At 57.2% G+C, this 17,433-nt stretch overlaps 1 protein-coding gene across 2 annotated transcripts; it reads right to left on the minus strand.

Annotated features, from left to right (window-relative positions):
- Nucleotides 1–6,236: 6,236 nt before the first annotated feature.
- Nucleotides 6,237–9,071, minus strand: LOC141573287 (melanoma-associated antigen 10-like). 2 transcript variants are annotated; one of them, XM_074359267.1, is made up of 4 exons: nucleotides 8,652–9,071; nucleotides 7,904–7,986; nucleotides 7,683–7,751; nucleotides 6,237–7,608 (listed from the first exon to the last, which is right to left on the minus strand). In XM_074359267.1, the coding sequence occupies exon 4, from the start codon at nucleotides 7,528–7,530 to the stop codon at nucleotides 6,730–6,732; it is 801 nt and encodes a 266-aa protein (XP_074215368.1). In that variant the 5' UTR covers nucleotides 7,531–7,608; nucleotides 7,683–7,751; nucleotides 7,904–7,986; nucleotides 8,652–9,071; the 3' UTR covers nucleotides 6,237–6,729. The 2 variants fall into 2 exon arrangements, with proteins under 2 accessions (XP_074215368.1, XP_074215367.1); XM_074359266.1 differs by having other exon boundaries at nucleotides 7,683–7,986.
- Nucleotides 9,072–17,433: the final 8,362 nt, after the last annotated feature.

Here is a 17,433-nt window from a genome sequence, read left to right on the forward strand (position 1 = left end):
TCCAACCAAAGTCGAGATCTCCTCCCTGGTTTCCAGACCTGAGCCAACTGTCAGAGGCAGAATCCATTGACTGAAGGGTAGGAGGGGCCCCTCTGAGGAAAGACCCCAAAACATCGTGGCAAATTTCTATAGTAATGGTTCCCCAAGTCTATCGCACAAAGAGACCCACGTCCATTCACCTTGGCAACCGAACACTGGGGAAAGAGGCAATATCGAAACGCTGTGAGAACTCCTGGAAACAGGATGTGCTTTGGCCCTGATACTCTGTACCTTTAGCTTCATCAAGGCCCCCTGGTAGAGTGGAAGCATGTGTAGACCAGGAGTATGTGGCGTTTTGCCCTAGGTCTGACCCAGAGCACTTGTGCCTGCAGTCTCCAAATGTGTAATTAAAATGGACTGGCTTGATGATGGGCACAAGTCCCGCCTGGGTCTGGGGCCGTTATTATAAGAGCTATTAGAGTGGGGAAGGCTGAGTGTACTCCTGGTACCTTGACCATGAGAGTAAACAGAAACCAAGATTTCATGTGGGGAGATGCCAAATATTAATGACACCCTTAAGACCAACAGGATGCAGGGCTGGTGGTCCCCATCATACCTCCTCAGCAGTCTGGACCCTACTGAAACCGGATGGATGCTAAAGGAGGACTACAGACTACCGCATACTCAATGGCTACTGCTTTACCAGATTTGTTATCTTTGCTAGAACAGATCAGAACAGCCTTGGCATCTGACATGCAGCCATCGGTCCTCATGAGGTCGGTTCTGCCAGAACCACAAAGTGAGGTGATTGCAACAGTCATCCACCATCAAATGGAAGTGGTGTGTCTGGGACCAGACACAAGCAGGGCCATGGATTACAAGAAGGTGACCTAGACCCAACAGCACCTGTAGATGTTGCACCAGCACCTGCCCCTCAGCTCATTCCTGTAGCTTAACGGACCAGGAACTTCTTTCATGACCAGCTACAGGAGGGGTAGAAATGCTGAGCATAGTTGATCAGCGGGTTGCTTGAATTTCAGGTACAAGGTGAAAATGGACTCCTGCTGCAATACTGCCTTAATCAAGAGTGACCTTGAAAGGCAGTGGTGAGCAGAAGCATTCTCCCAGTGGGCAGAGCCTCACATGGTGCATCTAGTGATCCACGTTGTATGGATAAAAGAAGTGGCCCAAGCTAAGAATATACATGGACTTAAAGACGACGGGAAAGGGATTGGCCAGTTGGTCAGGGACCTAGAATGAGAACTATTTGGAGATTGCAACAAGTAGGTTCGGAGAAGGGCTATATCAACGGACTTATTGCAAGGGGCACTGGACGTGAAGATATGTATATGACACCTTAATGCTCACAGAAGCATCCACCACAGTGGAGGCACTAAACGGTGAAGAAGACAGAATGGCCTGACTAATTGACAGCAGCCAGCCTCTGTAAGTGGCCACATCGTTGCTGCACAATGTTCTGATACACGGAGTAGCCATGGTGGCGGGGGCAGATGCTAGGTATGCGTTCAACAGCATACCCACCCACCCAAGGCAGATTAGCTACTGCTGCTGCCACATGTTGACCCTGCCAGTACAGACGCTAATGCCTAATCTCCAGTGTTGCACCACTGCTCAAGTAGACCAATGAGCCAATATGGCTACTTGTTGACAACATCTCACTTCCATCCTTGAAGGGGGAGAAGTTCAAGTTTACTGAAATTTATACACATTCTAGGTATGGCTTTGACTTTCCTACTTGTAGTGCCTTGTCTGGTGCTACTAACTGAGGGCTCACAGAATGCCCAATTGACTAACAGGATGTCTCCTTTGACCACCTGGGACCAAGAGACTCTCTTACAGCGAACGAGGTGCTCAGAGGGAGGCCATGAGATCCAAAGCTGCTACCTCAGCCCGCACCTTCCAGAAGCTGCTGGTCTTCTGGAGCAGTGAAATGGCCTCTTCCAAGCACAAACGAGGTGCCAAGTGGGAGACGACAGCCCCGGAGGATGGGGTGTCATCCTCCAGGTTACTGGACACACTCTAAATATATCATCATCATTTCCCAGCAAGAGATCAAATACATGATCCATGAACCAGAGGGTTGAGTGCCCCCACTTGCCATCACTCCCTGTGACCTTCATGGGAATCTGTGCTTCGTGTCCCCCAAGTTTAGGTTCTGTAGGTCCACTCCTGTGCTGTCTAGCCTTTAGCCACATGTACCTATGTACATTTCACTGTATTATCTTAAGTTAAACGTTTAGGCCATCGGACACACTAGGCACATTTCAGTACTCATACTCAGCCTCATGTGGATACTGGTCAGTGCTGGCTAGACATATTGTTCAAAAAGTGAGAATGTTTCCACCAGGAGGCAAGATAAGAATCCTATTGACCTAGAAGCCATGGGTCCTCCCAGGGCACACTGGGCTCCTCCTACTTGGGGACCAGCAGGCGCACAGAGGAGTCGCCATCCTGCCGGGGATAGTTGACCCTGATCACAAGGAGGGGGCAGGGTTACTCGGGCACAACGGGAACAGAGAGTGACATGCCGAATGCCCAGGTGGCGCACTTGAATGTGTCTTGGTGTCCCTGCTTACTTTCTCTGTAAATGCTCAAGTGCAAGAGCAACAGCCTGAGAAGGGCATCGGACCAGGGGCTCAGAGCCCTCAGGGACAGAAGTCTGCATTACCTCACCAAGTAAGGGCCACCGAAGACAGCAGAGGTCCTGGCCGAGACTACGGGGACTCTAGAATGGACAGGAGGCAGAAGAGAGTGACCAGCAGTTGTGGCTTAGCAGCCTGCTGCCACAGAGGGCCCATTATTTGTCCACGATCCTTGTCGTCTATGATTCTTTAGGAAGAGACCAACCAGAATCCTCAAGGAGCCATCCTCAAATGAGGTGAACTTGCCAGATGAGTGTTGCCAGGGACGGATTACAACGGATGGGGTGCTACCGCCCAGATCTCCTCGTCATGACTAAGGCACTCGTTCGCCCAGCTGCTACGGGTGATGGTGGATGATGACCCACAGTGAAGAGCTTCTCCAGAATGGCCCTCTGTCGAAGGGACCTGCCTCCCCAGGGTCAGCTCCTTTGAAAGACTAGTCATGGGATCAAAGGGGAGGATAAAGAGGCCTGACACTGCTGCTTTGATTAGGCTTGTCTCTGCAGGGGTACCAGGGGATGTCTGTTTTCCAAAAATTACTAAGACCACTGGGCTCTGAAATGGCAGCAGAAGCGAACGAAAGAGTCAAGCGCAAGTCAGACACGGAAACTCAGCTATCGGAGGCGTAAGACGTGGACAGGGGCAATCGCTGCCATCTGTCAGAAATTCCAGGAGTGATGTTCCCCAGGTGTATGAATGGAACTCTATCAAAAGCCAGAATCTCAAGGCAACTGTATCCTGTCTCTTGCTTTAGCAAATGAGATCATCTCCTCGACCCCGTGAATAAATGGGACAGTACTGGTAAGCAGGTACCGTTAGTATGAGGAGAACAAAGTTTCCGCATCCCACAGTAAGTCCGTGTGGTCACGCACAGGCACTGCACCCTGCAGTCAAAACAGCTGGGTGACTTCAAGGCTCAGTGAGGAAGTGCCTGTGACCTGCACAGGCATAAAATGCTCCAAGGGATGAAGGCAGCTCATTCCATCCTCGTCTGAGTCCAAGGATGTCTGGGGTCTGGGGGGCACCCTGGTGACCATTCCTGCCATCTGCTCCCACCTTTTGTTTGCTCCAACTGCCTGTTTGAGGACACTAAGGCCTAGCTGGCTTGATGGGTGGCTGAAGGGTCAACCCTGCACCACTTTTCAGGAAAAATCTCAGAAAGGAACTCTCATCGTTACCCAGCCAAGGTGACCAGTTTCATCAAAGTTTGGGAATCACATGGGGAATCATCTGAAGAATGATTGATAATTGTAGCATTTTGTCACTTACTCACATAGCGAAGGGTTCTTATTAACCAGCCACTGGGACACCAACAGGCTACATCGACTCCTGTCAACTTACCTGAATCATTTGTGATTGTGAAAGAAGATTCCTATCCGGGGACTTTCACTTACAGATGATTGCAGACAACCTTCACCACTGGGTCCCATCGTGGGCTGAGCGCTTGTCGGTAAATGGACAGGAAGGATAAAACCCCAAGCTGGGCAGAGTGAGGCCAAGTTCGAGAGGGTGGGGCCAAGGTGCTATATACCACAGGGGTCAGGGAAGCCCTGGGTTGAACCCCAGGCACAGGGCACTCCAATCTCTACAGAGCCATTGGGGCTGCTGCCTCACACAGCTTCCTGGATCCAGGTTCTTCTCACCATCCCCAGCAGATCAGGCACCGGACCCCCATCCGCGTCAATCCCCTCCTCCTGGCCAGGCCTGACCTGCCCCGTGGGTAAGGGAACAGGGAGAGAGGGGTGGATCCCGGGAGGAGGGCAGTGGGGAGAGGAGTGCACCGTCCTCGTGCAGTTCTTGCCTTTCAGCTCAGCTACAGACTCCTGTGCTGTGTCCCTGCCTCCTGCTCCCAGGGGTCTTGGCCCCTCCCTGGTCCCTCTGCCGTACCACCCCCAAGACAGCTTCTGCAGTGCCCACAGTCCAAAATGCTCCTCCCTCCTCCCCCGTCTCTACATCACAGCTGTCCTGGAAGGCTCTAGGAAGACAGCAGTCCAAGGAGACACACACACCTTGCGACTGTGCCATTGGGAGGAGCTGTCTGGCTCCTCCCCTTGGCCCTGAAGGGACTTTGCCTGGTCCGAGGTTGCATCAAACAGTCTCTCAGGAGCATTTCCTGCTTCTTTGGGAGCTCAGCCCCTGGAGTAAGGACCGCCTGGACCCCAAATACCTTTCCACATAACCCAGCAGCCAGGGCACGTGGTATCTTTTTGCCGGCCAATGTGCTATTGATTCTTAAACGGACTTTATTTTCCGTCTTCGGATTTACTAAAGTGATCTTTAACACCTTTTTACTACAAAATATTTGTAGGTTTACACGAAGAATCTCATATTCCCTCCACTCAGCGTCCAGGAAGGAGAGGAAGACAAGACATGGGCCACACTCAAGGTCTCTCCGGAACAGCGCTGGGTACTAGGTGCTCGACGAAAAGCAGCTAGTGTAATTGGGGATGAAAGCAGTTCCCTTCATCCGCTGGAGGAGCTTCTGAGAAGCCACATGTGCCTCGAAATCCTCCAACGTTCTCTAATCACTTGCCTGTGACACGTCCTTTCAAATACAACATTCGATGTGCTCTCGCAGGACCTAGTACCTGTCCGCAGGGAGGGTTCACCCCGCTCGATCCACAGCACGTTCCTGCCCTGCCCTCTGCAGTAACGCCCACAAGGCCGGCGGGCTGGCAATGTGCTCTCTGGCCCTGAAGCCAGGACACAGGCTCAGCCTCGGAAACTCAGCAGCCCTCCACGGGACCGGAAGTGCCCGAGCACCTGCTCAGGTGGCATCAGGGACCCTGAAAGCCAGGACCTTCCTGTGCGGCAGGCAGCAGACTAGACACAGAGGAAGGATGGTTAACTAGTTTCTCTTTACAAATCAGGCTAGAATACCCACCAAGAACCATCTTTCATCTCCAAGGAGGATTCTGAGCTGTTTTGTATTCAGCCTCGGCGGGCGTTCCCTCCCTGCGAATTCCAGGACCATTCCGCACCTATGGCTTTGGAGTCTGACCATCGAGGGGAGCTGAGCCATCAGTGTAAGTGTCCAGCAGACCGTTTCCAAGAACACACCCCAGTAAATCCTACCCCGCGTTTGGGGCGGTTACCAAAGCTCTTCAACTATATACGCCAGGACGGAGTACACTGGGAGCCACATCAAACGCCACTCCTCCCTGCAGTCGGAGCATTCTGAGTGTCCTAGCAGCTCAGGCAGGATAACCAGGTCTCTAAGCATCCCTGAACAAAGTGCATCTTCCCCTCTCGCCCAGGAGATGTATCCACGATCCCAGAGGGACTGCTCACAGCAACCTCCCACCTGACACGTTCCTCTCACCACTAAAAGTGCCGTCTGCACGTCTGCCTGCCGCCACCACCCAGCTTCATTACCATCACCTCCCACAGAAGGACCCCCGCCCCCAACCCCAGCTTCCCAAAGAGAAGAGCAGAGGCTCGGTGAATGTGTGCGGATGAAGTGAGACGGTGAGCGGGGATCCTATTGATTCAGACTGATTTTCTCCTTCTTTCTTAAATAACCCGTGGAAATCCAATTAAACATAGGGATATTACACGTATAAAATGACAAACAAGAAGGGATAAGAAGCGAGTTAATATTTTTACTTTTATTGTTCTAAATCTTCCCTCATCTATATTATTGCTAATTACTCTCACATTTCCCGAACAATTCTAATTGCAATTCCATATTATGTCATCCAGGATGACAGGAAAAAAAAAAAAAAGAGACAGATTTCAGTCTCCTTTACAGAAGAGGAAAACTGTTGTGTTTGAACTGGATAAGCACACACACGTTGTGATCAATGTCATTCACAAAGTTAGATACTGAAGCTTATTAAATCTTCTATTAATAGGAACAGCACTGAAAAACACCTACAGGAAACAAAGATCAATTTCCACGTCACCATAAAGGACGGGAGGAGCCCAGAGATGCTGTACGCCGTGCCCCCCGAGCTGGCCCGGGCCCTCACTCCTTCCAAGGCTGACCGCTCGCTCTGCAAACACAGAGTGAAGGATGGACTCCCTTCCTGCCCGGCAGGAGAAGCTGCTGGACAGGGGCCTGGAGGAGCCCGGCTGCAAGTCTGGCTCAGGCCTCCTCTTCCTCATCGCTAGCAGCCTCATCTGACAGGGATGGGAAGGAACTGGGACCCCGTCTACTGGCCCTGTGTACATGCTCCAGGACTTGCAACTTGCTGATCTCCGCGTGGGCCCGGGGGCCCCACAGGAACTCGAAGCGAGCGGGATCGCTGTTGGCCACCTGCCGGTACTCCAGGTACCCCTCCTGCACCCACGCTTTGGTGATGAGCTCCCTGGGCTCCCCGTAGATGAAGTGCTCCCTCCCAGCACGCAGCCCCAGCTTGCTCAGTGCTCCCCACACCTCCTCCTCAGGGAGGCGCTCTCCCTCCAGGTGGATCATGCAAAGGAGCATCACCAGGAGGCCGTTCTTGGGCATGCTCTGCCCATCGCCCAGCATCCCATCACAGGTGAGGCCCAGGGTGGGGACCAGGACATACCAGTGGCCCCCGGGATCCACCTCCTTCACATCCACCCCAAAGACCAGCTGCATGTACTCAGAGGCCTGGCTGAAGACCGCAGGGAAGTGGTGCTGGTATTCTCTGAGGAAGATACTCAGCATTTCTGCCCTGGTGGTCGGCTGCTTCCTGTGATACTTGAGGAGCAGGAAGCCCACCAGGTCAGTCACCATCGAAGGCTGTGCATCATGGAGCAGGGACACGGCACAGGCAGAGTAGGAAGAGGAGACTGAGGAGGAGGAGGACCAGGGGGATGCGCCCCCCTCCTGCTCAGCCTCCATCTGCTGAACATCCATGAGGCCCCGGGAGTCTCTGGGGTCCTGAAGGTCTTCCGCAGCCTTGCGGAGCTCACTCATCTCAACGGGGGGCACGATGAGTGGTGTCGGGCAGCCGAGAGGAGCGAGGGAAGGGGTGACAAATGGAGACCCAAGGGCCTGGGGGAGAGAGGGTGTGTCAGCAGGCTGGGCTGAGAAACCCACCCTGAGGGGCTCTGACAAAGGCGACTTACAGGTCTCCTCTTCAGGGGTGCCCTCGGCCTCACAGGGGCTCTCCTCCTGGTGGACGGTCGTCTGTGAACCTGACGGGGGAAGTGAGGCAACTCCTCAGGGTGCTGCCGGCACCAGCCCGAGGTTCTGGGGGCGACAGGGGGTGTGTGGAGTGGACGTTGGCCTTGTGGGTTCCCGTCTGTTCCGGGAGCCCCCGGGTACACACTCAGGGCCCACACCTCACCCGGCACTGCCGGCCTCCTGTGCTCTGTGACCCGAGGACACGTGTCTCAGACCTAGGCTTTCACCTCCCGGTGTCTGGAGACCCTGGAAGAGAAAGGAGGGGAGACCTCGGGTCTACACTGTGGCACAGCCCTGGACCCGCGTGGTGGCAGGAGGCCTGGGCTCTGGCAGGTTCCCACTCTTCTAGGGTGGGAGGTCCTCTCCGCGCTAGCTCAGGGTCCTCACCGTGACTCCAAGCGGGACCTGGGATTCGGCTCTCCAACCACCTGAGGGGCCCTCCTTATAATCAGTCCGAGGTCTCTCTGAGACCTGGATGCGGAAGTCAGGACGCACCACGTGTGCTCATCCTGCCTGGGGGCCTCCCAGGGCTGCCAGCAGGGGCAGGATCGGTTGCGTCCCCCTGTTCTGGGGTCTCGGGTCCCCTCACTCCTCCCTCGGGGTCCTCACCTTGACTGCTGGCAGGACCTGGGATTCCCCTCTCAGCCCACCTGAGGCCCCGCCCGTCATACCAGGACGCCAGTCCCTCTGAGACCCGCATTTCAGGAACTGCTGCCTGAGGTCCTCCCGCCCTATGGCCTCCCAGGACTGACTCTCTTCTGGGGTGCAGGGTCCCTGAGTGCTAACTCGCGGTCGTCACCTTCACTCCCAGGCGGCCCTGAGATTCTCTCCTCCGCAGACCTGAGCCCCCCGCCTCCCTTTCTCTATGTCCCCAGTCTCTCTGAGACCCGGATGCGGAAGTCAGGACAAACCTCGTGGGCCTGTCCTCCCCTCGGGCCTCCGGACAGCTGATAGCAAGGGCGCCTTTCTGTGGGGTGGCCTATCTTCTGGATCCCGGGTCCCCTCAGTTCTCCCTCAGCGTCGTCACTCAGGCGGCATGTCGTCTCCCCTCTGCCCACCCGTGGCCCCGCCCCTCATCCCAGGACCCCAGTCCCTGTGAGACCCGGATGTCAGGAAATGCCGCCTCTGGTTATTCCGACCTATGGCTTCCCAGGACTCATTATGTTTTAGGGTCCAGGGTCCCTCACTGCTCGCTCGCAGTCGTCACCTTCACTCCCAGTGGGACATCGGATTCTCTCCTCTGAATATCTGAGGGTCCCCCCATCTCACACAAAGTCCCCGGTCTCTCTGAGACCAGGGTGCCGCAGTCATGACACGACACGTGGGCCTGTCCTGCCCTCGGGCCTCCGGGCAGCTGATAGTAAGGTTCCCTGTCTGTGGATGGTCTGTTTTCTGGGTTCCGCGGCCCTTCCTTCCTCCCTCAGGGTCCTCACTTTGACTCAGGCAGCATGTGGTCTACCTTCTGGCAACCCGAGGCCCCGCCCGTCATATCAGGACCCTAGTCCCTCTGAGACCCGGATGTCAGGAAATGCCACCGGTGGTCACCCTGCCCCAAGGCCTCCAAGGTCCAACACTGTCCCGGGGTGCAGGATCCATCCGTTCTCCCTCGGGGTCCTCACTTTGACTCAGGCGGTATGTAGCCTCCCCTTGGAACCCTCGAAGCCCCACCCCTCATCCCAGGACCCCAGACCCTGTGAGACCCGGATGTCAGGAAATGCCGCCGCTGGTCACCCTGCCCTAAGGTCTCCAAGGACCAACACTGTCCCGGGGTGCGGGATCCCCTGTTCTCCCTCAGGGTCCTCACTTTCACTCAGGCAGCACTGGCCTCCCCTTGGACCACCCGAGGCCCCGCCCCTCATCCCAGGACCCCAGACCCTGTGAGACCCGGATGTCAGGAAGTCAGGGCCCCACGAGTGCTCATCCCACCCAGGCCCTCCCAGGGCTGACAGCAGGGGCGGGGATCTGTGGGGCTCCTTCTGTCCTCCCTCAGCGTCCTCAGCTTCAGCCCTGGCGGGTCCTGGGACGCCCCCTTGTTGACCCGAGCCCACACCCTCACACCAAGGCCCTCACTGCCCTGACACCCCCAGGGGAGTCTGTGGACGCACATCAGGCCAACAGGCCCAGGGCTTCCCAGGACTGTGGACGCCAGGGGCTGAGATGGATTCCCCGGGGATCCCGCAGCCCTCCCTCTGCTCCCCACCTGGGCTCCAGGCTGGGCCTGGGCCCCTCCCTCTGCCCACCTGAGTTTGATCCCATTGTACTCAGACCCTCCCCAGGCAGGACCCCCGAGAGGGGAGTGGGGATGAGGGGGTGGGGATCTGATCCTCGCAACCCTGCCTGGGGTCTCCCAGGGGTGACCGCAAAACCGACCTGGATGCCTGCCCCCGCCCCCCAAGTCCCCTCACACGGTTTTACCTTGACTCCTGGCAGCGCTGGGCTCCTTCCCAGTGCAGACCTGAAGCCGGCCTCCCTCACCCAGGCGCTCACCTCTCTCACCTCGCAAGGGTGGGGCATCAGTGCACGTGACATCCGGACCCAGTGCCCTGGAGTCTCCCAGGGCTGTCGGGGGCGGGTGGGGGTGCCGGAGGTGGATTCCCTGGGGTCCTCAGGCTCCTGTGTCCTCACCTGGACTCCTGACAGGATCTGGGAGCCACCCTCTGCCCTCCTGAGACTGCGTCTCTCAGACCCAGCCTCTGACTCCCCGAGTTCGCTGAGGAGGTGGGGGCCGGGGACTGCTCAGCCTGACAGCCCCGTCCGGGGGCCCCCAGGATTCCCGCGCGGGGCCGATTTGCGTTCTTAGGGTCCCTCTGTTGCGGGGTGGTTGGACCCCTTTGTCCTCATCCAGGAAGGTCCTCAGCCACCCTCGCACACAAAGGCTGCAGTCCCAGCAAAGATGCTGGGGGGGACCTGCCTCCTGGTGACCGTGAAGGGGCAGAGAGCAACACACCTTCCCTCGGGGGCTCCTCGCCAGCCAGCCTGACTTCGGAGACGGTCTGTTCGAAAGACTTACCTTTTCCTGAAGAGGCTGAGCAGTGGCAGGGGAGTTGCGGATCCCTTGCGTTGATGACTAGGTAATAGTACCTGTTCCAGAGCCGTGACTTTCACTTGTTAATTCTCATGCATAGTAAGAACTACATTTCTCATCTGCACCTACTGTGCGTGTATGTATGACACGTGTGCAGGCTGTGTGTGCTTATGTACACGTACATCCACGCACCACCTGTGTACGTACTAGCGCGTGTATCTGGGTGCGTGTTTATATTTTACGAGGGCTCGTATGTACGTGCAGACGGTATACATACCCAAGGCGCAAAAGTGTGCCTGCTATAACCACGTGTGAGGTGCTCTGGTACCGCCACCTTATTGTCCGTCTCTCCCTTACGTTCTGTTTAAGTGATGTGTTTTGCACAGGCCAGTCCTCACGCAGGTTTGATGTCAGGTGGGTATTAGCAGAGACTCAGGAGGGAAATGCCTCAGCTGACCCATCTTTCTTGCTGTCCTGGTAGAGCCCCAGGGCTGAGGCATGTGTGTCCGGGGCCCTGCCCCAGCTGTAGGCACGAAACCGCTCAGAAGCGGGAGATCTTCTCTCCTACCTGTCCTGCCCTCTGCGTCTGTGCGGCCCACAGCCCCTCCCCCACTCCCTGCTGCCCCCCACCCCCACCCCGCAACGGACGAGTCAGCTCCCCAGTCAGCAGTCTTCCCCTCGGGTGTCCTCACGTTTTGTTGTTCACCTAGCGTTGTTCATACCGTGTGTTATTTTAAAGTCTTTATTTTTATAGCACCTTTAGGTGCACAGAACAACAAAGAGAAGGTACAGAGATTTCCCATTTACTTCCCGCCCCCACACCTACGTAGCCTGCCTCCTTATCAGCAACCCACCAGAGTCGTCCATGTGTCAGAATTGATGGACCTACGCTGTCACCTAGAAATTAGAGTTTCCCTTGGGGTTCACTCTTGGTGCTGCACCTTCCCTGGGTTTGGGCAAACGTGTATGACATGCCCTCATCACTGGGGTATCATGCAGACTATTTCACGTCACTAACCACCCTCTGCTGTACAGCGCTTATTCATTCCTCTCCCCACAGCGCCTGCAGACACTCATCTTCTTAGCGTCTCCATCATTTTGCCTTCACAGAATGTCACATAGTTGAAATAATACCGTATGTTGCCTTTTCAGAATCACTCAGTTTGTAATTGCATCGAAGGTTCTTCATGTCTATTCCTTGCTTGATAACTCATTTCTTTTTTGCACTGGGTGATACTCCATTTCCTGCACATACCAAAGTGTATTTATTCACCGACTTAAGGACCTCTTGTTTGCATCTATAGTTTGGCAATTCTAAGTAAAGCTGCTATAAACATCCACGTGTAGGTTTCTGTGCGGACACAAGTTTTCAACTTCTTTGGGTAAATACCCATATGGTTTCTGGATCATACAGTAAGAGTTTGTTTACTTTTATAAGATCCTGCCAAGCTGTTCCAATGTAACTGTACCATCTTGTATTCCCACCAGCAATGAATGGGAGTTCCTGCTGCTCCAAATCCTCCCCAGCATTTGGTGTTGTCACTGTACCAGATTTTCCCAATTGCAATACGTGTCTAGTTACGATGTGTGTGTGTGTGTGTGTGTGTGTGTGTGTGATCATCAAGTGACTCCTCACACCTGTTGATCACTAGGTATCAAGCTGGGAAAGGCACAGTCAAGCTAAAGATTTGGAGAATCCTGCCCAAAGCATCAGGAGGCAGCTTCAGTCACGCTGTGTGTGCGCAAGATTTTGTCCTCTGGACATCATTCCTAGTCCTCTTTCTAGGAGGAAAAGCAGAAGAGGAAACTGGAAAGTTCAGAGGAAAAGAACTTTAGGATGGCTCTAGGTAACTCAGATTGGTTCCCACCTTCAGAGACCGTGTGTGAGCCCAAACGCTTCTGAAGCAACCACGTGGCGGGCACATCCTCCAAGTCCGAGCTGTGACCGGGAGAACTTGGAATGTGGCTCTGGGTGAGGAAACGTTTCCTCGGGGGGCCAGGGGAAAGGCCCACGGCAGAAACTTTCCCTCACACTCAGAGAGTCCCAGAACACCCTCGCTCACAGAGCTCTGTGGTGGGCTGTGTGGATCAGGACGGAGCACGTGCAGAGGTCCTGATGCCTCCTCCCCAGGGCCAAGCCCCTCAGCACAGTCCATTCCCCTGCGCTGGTCCAGGGCCCCTGAGCGTCACCCATGCTGGGTCTAGAACAAGCTATGTCATGTCTAAGAACTTCTGGCACGCGAGGGGTCCCATCCCCAATAACAGAGTGCCGGTGAGAAGAGGAAACCCACCTGAGTCAGTGGACCGGGAGATACACACTGGTTCAGAAGCCCCACAGCGTGGGGAAGGCACATCGTACACGCACAGTGACAACAGCTGCATCTACTGTCCACGTCCTTGGCCCAGACATTGTAGAGACAGGTCGCATCGTGTATAAACTCGCACCGGTGCTTTCAACGGGTACGACTACTATGCCCATTTGACGGGCAGAAATCGAGGCACAGACGGTTTCCATGACTGGCTCAGCTTAGCGGCCGCAGGACACACATTCAGTCTGAGCTTTGTGTGGGTCGAAAGCCCTGTGCCCCACTGGTCTGAGCCGACTCGCCAACACTCACGGGGGCCCCGGCTGTCCTGCACGCTGTCCTACCACCTGGTGCCTCATGCCACGTAGCTGAGAACACAGGGAAGCCAGGCATCGGTGCTCAGGAGAGCCTGACACCGGATTCTGCCCACGTGGCCTGTCCCAGCCCCGCGGGATCACCATCCATCCTGAAATGGAGACGGGGCCCCAGGAGGCGGGTCTGGGTCTAGGAGAGAGGGTGTGAGGATGGAGAAGGCTCCTGGATGTGGGGGTAAAGGCTCGGCCCTCTGAAGTCTGCTTTTCTGTTCGGGCTGGGGCCCTGCTCCCACTTCCTCCTGCCCACTCTGCTCGGCTTCTCTCCCAGCTGACTGGGGGGCCCACGTTCTCCTGCAGGCTCACTGCCCTGGGCAGATGGGGTGTCAGGCAGGCGGCAGGCCTGTAGTTCAAAGCATGGTGCCCTTGGGTCCGGTGGGCTCTCAGGGCTCCCGCAAGGGGGCGGGGATCCGCGCCTCAGGGCCCTGGGCAGGCACCTGTGTCTGGGGACGGCCCAGGTTTCCACATGCGGCACACGTGGCATGTTTGGTCCATGTGTGTGGTGTGTGGATGTACGTGTACATAAGCACATACAGTCTAGACATGTGATACAGATACACGCACAGTAGGTGCAGATGAGAATTGTAGTTCTTACTATGGATGAGAATTGACAAGTGAAAGTCACGGCTCTGGAACAGATACTATTATCTAGTCATCAACGCAAGGGATCCGCAGCTCCCCTGCCACTGCTCAGCCTCTTCAGGAAAAGGTAAGTCTTTGGAACAGACCGTCCCCGAGGTCAGGCTGGTTGTCAGCGAGTCGCCGAGGGAAGGTGTGTTGCTCTCTGCCCCTTCACGGTCACCAGGAGGCAGGTCCCCTCCAGCATCTTTGCTGGGACTGCAGCCTTTGTGTGCGAGGGTGGGTGAGGGCCCTCCAGGGTAAGGACAGAGGGGTCCAACCACCCGACAACACAGGGACCCTAAGAATGCAAATCGGCCCCGTGCGGGAATCCTGGGGGCCCCCGGACGGGGCTGTCAGGCTGAGCAGTCCCCGGCCCCCACTTCCTCAGCGAACTCGGGGAGTCAGAGGCTGGGTGTGAGAGACACACTCTCAGGAGGGCAGAGGGCGAATCCCAAGTCCTGTCAGGAGTCAAGGTGAGGACACAGGAGACTGAGGCCCGCAGGGAATCCACCTCCGGCCCCCCCCGACAGCCCTCGGAAACCCCTGGGCTCAGGGTCCAGATGTGACGGGCACTGATGCCCCACCCTTGGGAGGTGAGAGAGGTGAGGGCCTGGGTGAGGGAGGCCGGCTTCAGGTTTGCACAGGGAAGGAGCCCAGCGTTGCCAGGAGTCAAGGTAGAACCGTGTGTGGGGACTCGGTTTGCAGGCATCCAGGTCGGTTCTGCGGTCACCCCTGGGAGACCCAAGGCAGGGATGCAAGGATCAGATCCCCACCCCCTCATCCCCGCTTCCCTCTCTGGTGTCCTGGCTCTGGAGGGTCCGAGTCCAAGGGGACCAAGCTCAGGTGGGCAGAGGGAGGCACCCAGGCCCAGCCGGGAGCCCAGGTGAGGAGCAGAGGGAGGGCTGAGGGAACCCATGGAATCCATCTCAGCCCCTGGCGTCCACAGTCCTGGGAAGCCCTGGGCCTGGTGGCCTGATGTGAGTCCAGAGGCTCCCCTGGGGGTCTCAGGGCAGTAAGGGCCTTGGTGTGAGGGTGTGGGCTCGGGTCAACAAGGGGGCGTCCCAGGACCTGCCGGGGCTCAAGCTGAGGACGCTGAGGGAGGACCGAAGGGGCCCCACAGATCCCCGCCCCTGCTGCCAGCCCTGGGAGGGCCTGGGTGGGATGAGCACTCGTGGGGTCCTGACTTCCTGACATCCGGGTCTCGGAGGGACTGGGGTCCTGGGATGAGGGGCGGGGCCTCGGGTGGCCAGAGGGGAGACCACATGCCGCCTGAGTCAAGGTGAGGACCCCGAGGGAGAACGGAGGGATCCTGCACCCGGGACAGCGTTGCACCTTGGAGACCATAGGGCAAGGTGACCACTGGCGGCATTTCCTGACATCCGGGTCTCTGAGGGACTGGGGTCCTGGGATGAGGGGTGGGTCCTCGGGTGGCCAGAGGCTAGACGACATGACGCCTAAGTGACGACCCTGAGGGAGAACTGAGGGGACCCCGAACTCGGAAAAGTGGTCATCCAACACAAAGGGGCCCTTGCTAGCTGCTGTCCGGAGGCCCGAGGGCAGGACAGGCCCACGTGTCGTGTCATGACCGCGGCATCCTGGTCTCAGAGAGACCTGGCACTTAGTGTGTGATGGGGGTGGGGGGAAACCCTCAGATCTGCAGAGGAGAGAATCCCAGGTCCCACTGGGAGTGAAGGTGACGACCGCGAGCCAGCAGTGAGGGACCCTGGACCCGAAAACACAGTCGGTCCTGGGACGTGATAGGGCGGCATCACCTCAGGCAGCATTTCCTGACATCCGGGTCTCGGAGGGACTGGGGTCCTGGTTTGAGGGGCGGGGCCTCGGGTGGGCTGAGGAGAGAATCCCAGGTCCTGCCGGGCGTCAAGGTGAGGACCCTGGGGGAGGACTGAGGGGGCCAGAGACCCCAGAACACAGTGGGTCCCGGGAGGTCATGGGGCGGCATCACCTCAGGCAGCATTTCCTGACATCCGCGTCTCAGAGGGACTGGGGACCGGGTTTGAGGGGCGGGGCCTCGGGTGCGCTGAGGAGAGAATCCCGGTTCCTGCCGGGCGTCAAGGCGAGGGCCCTGAGGAAGGACTGGGGACACCCTGGACTCCAGAATCGAGGGGACCCCAAGATATCTACCCCGGCAGGCAGCCCTCGGAGGCCTCAGGCCGGACGAGCCCATGGCAGCGTGCCGGGACTTCCGCGTCCGGGCCTCGGAGGGACTGGGGCGCTGGTGTGGGGAGCGAAGCCTCAGGTTGGGAAACGCGGGGCTGAGGGCCTGTCAGGACAGTAAGCAAGGACTGTGAGGGAGGACTGCGGGACCCTGGACCCCAGTACAGAGTCGGTCCTGGGAGATCATAGGGTGGCATGACCACAGGCACATTTCCTGACATCCGCGTCTCAGAGGGACTGGGGACCGGGTTTGAGGGGCGGGGCCTCAGATGGGCTGAGGTGGGAATCCCCGTTCCTGCCTGGCGCCACGGTGAGGATCCTGAGGGAGGACTGAGGGGACCAGAGACCCCAGATCAGTGGGGACCCGCCGAACCGATCCTGCCCCTGCTTTTCTCCCTGGGAGGCCCCAGGGCGAGATGAGCACACGTTGGTGTCTCGACTTCCCCATCCGGGTCTCAGAGAGACTGGGGCCTTAATATAAGGAGGGGGACCTCAGGTATGCAGAGGAGGGTATCCCCGGTCCCCCCGGTAGTCAAGGTGAGGACCCTGAGGGAGGACTAAGAGACCCTGCACCCCGGAACAGAGTCGGCCATGGGGGGCTATAGGGCAGGATGGCCAAAGGCAGCATTTCCTGACATCGCGGTCTCAGAGGGGACAGGGATCCTGGTATGAGGGGGCGGGGCGTCAGATGGGCAGAGGACAGAATCCTAAATTACCAGGAGGCAATGTGAGGACCGTGAGGGAGCCTTTGCCCTTGTGCTGGGTCTTGGAGGCCCCAGAGCAGGGTGACCAGGTGAGATGCTTTCTGACCTCTTAACTCAGAGGTCCTTGGGAGGTGAAGTCCCTGGTCTGAGGAGTGTGGCTCAGATGTGCAGAGGGTGGTCTCCCCGGAACCCCCAGTAGGACTGGGCAGACCCCCTCCCCAGGTAGAGGGGGCCTCAACAGAAACTTGCTCCTCTGCTCCTTCCTGGGAGGCCCGGGTGTGAGTCAGGAGGCATCACCTCCCCACTTTATCCTCAAACTCAGTGCGATGGTGGTGTCGGCCTGCAGGGGACAACCTCATGTTAGCTGAGGGGAGGGTCCCAGGACTTGCTGGGAGTAAATGTGAATATCTTGATACTGAGAGTAGAGAGTGAGCCCACAGAATCCGGCCCTGCCCCCTGTCATCCCTGAAGTCCCTGGGCAGGAGTGGCCA

This window comes from Camelus bactrianus, chromosome X (assembly GCF_048773025.1).
Source record: "Camelus bactrianus isolate YW-2024 breed Bactrian camel chromosome X, ASM4877302v1, whole genome shotgun sequence".
Classification (NCBI taxonomy): Eukaryota; Metazoa; Chordata; class Mammalia; order Artiodactyla; family Camelidae; genus Camelus; species Camelus bactrianus.